Below are 7,853 nucleotides of genomic sequence, written 5' to 3' on the forward strand. Positions count from 1 at the left end.
ACGCGCCTAGCTCGCCTAGCGAGTTGTTTGTCCCTTCTCGCGCTGAGCACGCCCAACTCGCTAAGCCAAAATTCACTAACTTGCGCTTAGCGAGAAAATCGCGCTAAGCGAGCCTTCAGAATTTGAAATGCCAAGGAGCCTTTAAAGCACTGAAGTTGGCGTAAAATCAAAGAGGAGTCAAAAAATAGAGCAAGAGAGGAAGCTAGAACATCAAAGCACCAGCCTCCAAGAGAGTTTAGGTTAGAGGAGTGATTTTAGGGTTCTAGAGGTTGGAGGAGACATCCTCAACCATTTGTAGCTTGTATCTTTCCTCAAAATCTATCATTTATGCTGAAAGTTGCTAACTTGTAATGGAAGGCTAGACCTCTTGTTGGGGAGTTTTGTTGTCCCTTTGATGTAACACTCTCTTACTATCTATTTAAAGTTGTTTTTATATGTTCATTGCTTCTATCTGTGCTTATTTCTTTACATGCTTGTGGCTTGATCACCCATTTGTATGTATAGTTAGGATTTTTACCATTGGAAAGTTCTTTAAAGCCTTAGAACTTGATAGAGCAGGCTTGAGAACTGTATGTTTGGGGACCGAGTGTAGGGATTTAGCTTTTATTATGCTGTAATCTTAATGCGACTTGTTCAGACTAAGTTTGTTGAGGGATCAAGGACGAGGTTTAAATAGAGTTAGGCTCATTCACTTGAGGGATCTTGGTTTGGGTAGTTTCTCTTCAGCATAAGAACACTAAGACAATGTTAAATAGAGAAAAATATTTTAAAACATCAAAGTAAGTTCAGTAGAACGGCCCAATGCCTTTACTTGACTGTTTTACTTCTCAGCTTATAGATATTTTAATTTGTAGTTAATTAGATTTTCAACAAAAACCACAAATTAATATTTACTTGCTTTATACAAATGTTTGCCTATTGAACATACATTTTTTGAATGAAACAAGTTCCCTGTGATTTGATACTCGGTTCTTACCATTTTATATTACTTGTGTGACTCAGTACACTTGTTGATTAGCATCGCGAATTACTTACGTCGCGAATAGCTATGTTTGTAATTTTGGTTTCCCATTTATTTTTATAACACCTTTTGGTTGTGTTGTCCATTGTCCAAGAGGTCATCAATGGTGCGACTATGTTGCATTCACAATCACATATGATGCGACCAGTTTCAAGATGAGAGCTAGACAATTCACTTCTTTCCATGGAAGCTATGTCAACCCTAGATTTTAGAGCATTGCCACACGATATAATGAACCATTTAATACCAGTTTCTTTCTCTCTTGTCAGGAGAATTGTTCACTTCAATATATATTTAATGCCAATTTAATTTTGATTAAAATTACCCTTATTACTCCAGCAAACATCCTTTTCAAAAAATTTGGTAGGGTCAATTAGCAAAAAAGGCAACAAGGGTACAAATGAATAAAATTAGGGTGAAAAAAATGGACTAAATTTGTTTAGCATATAAAATGGACTAAAAAAATCATGTTTATAAAGGGAATGTAGAGGTAAATTATTGAGCAGGAAGTAACAAATAATAGATCCGTTTTTATTTCTATCTAATTTTGCTTGCCTTTTCTATTTAGACCCTATGTTTATAAGACAATACCATGAATGATCTTTCATTTCAATTCCACAATATATGCAAATATGAAATTGGACTCTTTTTGCATAGGGAAGGGAATAAACAAAAGTAAACCACAATTGTTACTACAAAACAAATTCAAGTACCACCACATAGCAGGAAATCATTTTCAACCAATAAAAACAAATCCATGAACAAGTACATATAACTTCAATGTTAACACTTTAACCCTTAGAGTTACAACTTCCTCCACTACATCAAGGTTAACGAGTTTAACCCTTAGAAAAAAAATGCTTTGAAAAACCTGGAAAAAAAAGAAGAAACAGATCATAAATATTACCATCAAACTTTGAAAGTACAACATTGGGCAACAAAAGGGAAAATCCACATTACCAGTAAAATGACTATCATTTTTTACCATGATTCATGAACTGCTGAGTAATTCACAATTACCTCCCCCGAATTTCATGATTTGCAAGGCAGCATAGCTTATTGCACATAAACACAACATTGACAACTTAATAATTTTGAAATCATATTAAAGTGAAAAAAACTAACCAAATCCATAGAGATTGCATTCGAGTCTAGTGCATATGGGACATTGGGAAATTGGGGCATTTGTAAGTTTTGATGGAATTAACCATGATTATATGCTTTAGGAAACAATAGGACATGTGGATATTGGAGGATGTAGGGATGGTACTTGGGGATATTGTGGAAATAAGGGATATTGTACTCCATATTCATTATAGTAAGACATCCCTTGAGAATGTCCAAAATAAGGGAAAGGGTTGTTTTGTTGACAGGGTAAAGCATCTTCTTTTGCTACCCTTTCTTTATTTTCAACCCATGAAGGACTAAAATTTTTGTTTTCTTTTGGAGATTTTTTAATTCAACATTTCTGAAATTGATTCAAAAGATAACATGTTAAATAAAAACAATTCAAATTAAAATACAAACAACACACAGTCTTATCCTTTCCAGACTTTTGTCCAACTGACTTTTCTTTTGTATCCATCATGCGTGTTTGATAAAACAATGTCCCTTCTATGTTTCTACATTAATATTAAATTGAAAACATTAATGTATTAATAACAACACAATTTACTTAGAAAATAAACATATTACAGTGTACAATATAAAACACATTACATTATCATCGTGTCCTACATTATGCTGGGTGTTAGCCACGTCATTAGTGTTACTAAAATCAACTGATAAAATTTCTTTATCTTGCAAAATAGATTTATCAAAGGCTTAGATCAACTGATGGAAAAATGTGACCTCTCAAAAAAAAGAATTAAAAATGAAAAATATTAGTAAAGCAAAATTACACTATAGTTGTTCCATTGCCAAGTCTTCCTTTATCAGTTGTTCCACTATCAGCTCTTTCGCTATCAGTTGTTCCATTGTCAACTCTTTCACTATCATCAAACTTCATGGCATATGAATTATCACCAACAGACTTCATCAAAGGACACGTGGTACATGTGTGACCAGTGTTTTTACAACTAGACCATTTTTTATTCTTCTTGACATTTTTTCTTCATGAGTCACCTTTTGTCTTGACCACATATGGATCACCTACATCATCTTTAGCACGACCACCCCCATTGTGCATGTTCCCTTGTTGCTACAAAACTTTAGTCAACTTCAGAATTTCATTCTTGACAAAATTAAAACTCTCAAGTGATTTATCAATAATCTCACATAATTTGTTACAACAAGCAGCTAGAAGCCCAACACGAACAAAACTAGAACTAACAAGGTCATTATCCAAATTATCTTATTCATAATAGTAAATAAATTTATTCTCTGCATCCTTAAACCATTGATCACAAATCAAACTTGGAGGAAAGGAATTCACATGGTTATGTCGTATGACACAAATTATGGGGCAACAAGGAATGCCATTGGACTCAAATATCTTACATTCACATGCAAACTTGGATTCATTATTATCAGATATTACGTCAATTTTATGATGATGCTCTTGATACTTGTCATCCTTTTACATTACCTTGTCCAAAGCTTTAGTTCTGTGTGTCATATTCAATCCACCAGCATTAACAATCTGCACCTTCACTTTGTTAAATATATCTTCGCTATAAAGTCTTGTAGCATGTTCCTTAATATGGGGAAGGGAAGAATCTATCATAGGATTTGTATACATTGAATTGAAATTTGAAATCAACTCATTGTACCTATAGTCTCTTAAAGAATGTTAAAAATTATACAACAACTCCACAACTGTAATCTTTCTCTAGATATATGTCTTTATCATTGAATTCACACCTTTGCATATAGAGGTTGTTCATAACCCAACAAAAAACTTTCCACGTAAGTGCATAGTGGCCCACATACCCTTCTTCTGCTAGAGTTGGAAAACCCAACTATTCCCTTCAAGCTGGTATTTAACAACCATTTGATTCCAGAATCACTCAAATCTATCTATTGTAACATTACCATACAATGCTTTTTGAAATCATATAAAAAATACGGAATCTTCATATTTTCAAAAGCATTCTTCTACAAATGCCACTGAAAGAGTCTATGTGTTGCATTAGGGAACACTTCCTTGATTGCCTCCCTTATTGCAATATCTCCATCTATCACAATTGAATTTGGTTGCTTGCTGCACATTACTTCCAAAAATGTATTCAATACCCATTTATATGCATTAGTAATTTCACCTGCAACTAGCTCACACCCAAAAGTAAAAATTTTTGAATGATGGTTTTTTGCTAAAAATATAACCATTGGCTTGTTGTACTTATTCTTCTTGTACATATCATCAAACACAACCATGTCCCTAAAACATTGATAATCAATTCTACTATTAACATCAGCCCAAAACAAATTCATCAATTTCCCATCTTCTGAAATCAAGTATTTTGCATAAAACATTTGATCATTGTTTGCCTTACCAGGTAAATAACTCAAAGAAGCCATTGCATCCCCATCTTTTATTGTAGACCTCATTCGATGCTCAATGTAGTTGGACAAATCTTTCTTGTTGAATCCCACTCCTGCAAGTCCACCCTTTTGGGTCGCCATGTAACCCATTATTTGACATGTTCTAACCCCCTATGCATGCAATGAATTTACTTAAGCTTTATCACCATCACTTAAACCATGATACAAATTAAATAATGACACGTAATTTGCCTCACACAATGCATGGTTGTTCCTCCTAGGACCATAGCAAACCACTAATCACACTAAGAGTACTAAACTGACTAAGACGTGTTCTCAGAAGAATCGTTACTCTCCTCCTCAAACATATACTCCAACTACCTTAGAAGTATCTGGTACTCCTCGAACTCCTCGGACGACATGTCTGCATGGTCTCCTTGATCTTTTATAACCTCTATTAGGTGCACTTGCTCCATGTTGTATCGACAAACGTTGCCCCGCCCATCATACTCCATTGGAGTCAATAGGAATTCCAAATCATGGCGTGGTTTTTCTAGTCCAAATACAAGTGAGAATTTGCATAATAACAAAGCTTTGGGCGAGATGTGAATCCCTATGGGATATAGCAGGTCAATGTATATGGTCTACAGTAATGGGCACTTCTTCTGGTCTATCTACTAGCACTATGTGGAGTCAAGTATGGCAGATGTAACATGTGGTCCGTGTAACAACGCATGGCCATATCCACTCCTTTTGCAAGCTACACCAAGCTTGCATATGCCTCGATGTACTCGACATCTTCAGTACCTAAAAGTTGTTGGTTGTAGGGGTAAGTCCTTCGCTCCTCAAATGCCACAAACACACTGTCATACCCTAATTTCGTCCGGGGACCTTGGCTTGGTGGCAAGCAACTTGTATTTGGTGTTTGGCACCCATCATTAGGCAATTTGTGAAGTTCCGTGATGTGCCGAAAACCGAAAGAAAGTATTGATGCACAATCCGTAAGGTTCCGTGACACACCGGAAATCAAAAGGAAGCATCGTTGCACAATTAGTGAGGTTCCGTAACATTCCGTAAGTCAAAAAAGGGGATGATTATGTAATCCGCAAGGTTTCGTAACATTACGGAAAGAAAACAAGTATCGTTGGGAAATCCGTAAGTTTCCGTAACTTTACGAAAAAAGAATCACCAAAAAAGGGCAAGGGGGTGTATTTAGTAAAAATGGGGGTGCAAATAGCAACCAGGCCCACTTGGGCCCTCCAGAAGATTCCTCCAGAAGGCTGTTGCTTCTGGAGGAAGCAACCTTGCTTGCCTGGGCGAGCGGAGCTCGCCTGGGCGAGCTGGGTGGCAAGCTTCTCCCCCAATTTTCTATAAATAGGGGGAGAAGTGAAGTAGAAAAGGGGTTCAGCCCCTTAGGCACTTCTCTCTCTTTCGAATTTGCTTAGAAAAATTGTTTCCGTGAAGAAAATCCAAACCGAGGCGCTTCCGTAACGTTTCCGTAACGTTTTCGTGAGTGATTTCGCGAAGGTTTTCGACCGTTCTTCGACGTTCTTCATTCGTTCTTCATCGTTCTTCAGTCTTCAACGGGTAAGTACCTCAAACCAAGCTTTTTAATTCATTCTATGTACCCGTGGTGGTCCACATTTGGTTTCATGTATTTTTATTCTCGTTTTCATTTACTTTTTATACCCCCTTTTGACGTGCTTAAGCCATTTATTTAAGTCATTTCTCGCTTAACCTAAAAATAAAATAAATTTCCACCGATCGTTTGAATTGTATCATCCGTTAACTTTGGTTGAAATGAATTTCGACCGATCGGTCGTGCCGCAACCACGTTGGAAATAAAAAAAAAGAGGTAAATAATAATATAATAATAAAAAAGGTACCTTTTAGTAAAATAAAGCGAAAAATCAATCGGACGTTTTCTCTTTGGGATTTCTCATTCTTAATTGAATTGACTAAATAACTAAAGTGAAACTAAGGCTAAAATCGACTCGCCTAGTCAAGCTCGTCCACAAAAATAGGATTTTGAAAGTTTATCATTTCTGTTTCTTACTAAGTAAAATAGATCATTTTCAAGGTCCAACGCCTTAAAATGATCACCTTTTAAGTAAAAAAGAATCACTTGATTCACACATAAGCAAGAACTACGTAGGTCTGATTTCCCCATCATAATTGAGGAATACGTAGGAGCAAAGGGAAACACCCTTGTCGACCACAAAAAAGGAAAAAATATAAAGGGTATAAAGACATAAAAGGGAACATAAAAAATCAAAGTCATGTTTTGCACATTCGATTAAAGGCTGTTGTCCTTTGAGACAAACGTGAGAGGTGCTAATACCTTCCCCAAGCGTAAATACAACTCCCGAACTTAGAATTTTCATTTTTGGCCGGTTTTCCTTCGGTTTTTCCAACGTTTTCCTCAAATAAACGTTGGTGGCGACTCCACGCGTATTCCTTTCGTGGAACACGCATCCCGCGAGTCACGAGTCGCCCGCAAAAGGGCACGTTGCGACAGTTGGCGACTCCACTGGGGATCTATTTTTTGTGAGTTAGGCCATTTAATCTTGTGCAATGTTTTATCATGACATCCTCCTTTATTGGTTTCCCTTTATTTTTCTTACGTTCTTTGTATACAACTCTTTGATGCTTTTAGTGTATTTCAAAATGTATGCATGAGGTAAATATTTATTCATTTGATGCACACAAACACAAACACTATTTGCACACATTGTGAGTTGAAAAAGGGGCCCTATACCCGGGTTCATGGGAACATAAGGAGTGGAGGTGAATCTGTGATCATGCTAGGTCTCCGACTTGCTTGATTACAGTGAACCCTCATCTAGAGTTTTTCTCTTTGAAAACATACTATTGCTAGTAGTCCCTACTGCTGCTGTATGTTCTTCGAAGGGGATGATACCTCTAGAAACCATCAAGAGAGATATGACTACTTTGGGGGTTATCACTAAAAGCCTAGTTAGCTCTCTCCCTTATAGGTCCCTTAAATAGGGGCACGGAGCAAACACGCTGCGTGCCATTTTTTCACTGCCATGCATAAGTATCATATACCCTTTTGCTTATATTCAGTAAGTATTGTCATACTGTGTACATTCCCGTATTGCACCTTTTTACATATGCATCGCACACAGGTTCTGTCTTGATCCCCTCTATAGACAAATCAACCGAGGGTCCGGGTCACCGTCTTAAATACATGCGTTGGGGCACTTTGCTACCCCTAGACGTTGTGTCTAAGAAGGGGACAGTTCCCCGGGCTCCCGCATTCCTAAAATACATCTGTGTCATATGCTTTCCTTCATGCATTCATCCATTCCACCCATGAGATGTCGGA

General features: G+C 36.9%; 1 protein-coding gene across 1 annotated transcript; it reads right to left on the reverse strand.

Annotated features, from left to right (window-relative positions):
* Window positions 1-4,117: 4,117 nt before the first annotated feature.
* LOC106797644 (protein FAR1-RELATED SEQUENCE 5-like) lies at window positions 4,118-4,645 on the reverse strand. Its single transcript, XM_014772467.1, has one exon. The coding sequence runs from the start codon at window positions 4,643-4,645 to the stop codon at window positions 4,118-4,120; it is 528 nt and encodes a 175-aa protein (XP_014627953.1).
* Between the last annotated feature and the right edge of the window lie 3,208 nt (window positions 4,646-7,853).

The sequence above is a fragment of the Glycine max genome, chromosome 20 (genome assembly GCF_000004515.6).
Source record: "Glycine max cultivar Williams 82 chromosome 20, Glycine_max_v4.0, whole genome shotgun sequence".
Taxonomy (NCBI): Eukaryota; Viridiplantae; Streptophyta; class Magnoliopsida; order Fabales; family Fabaceae; genus Glycine; species Glycine max.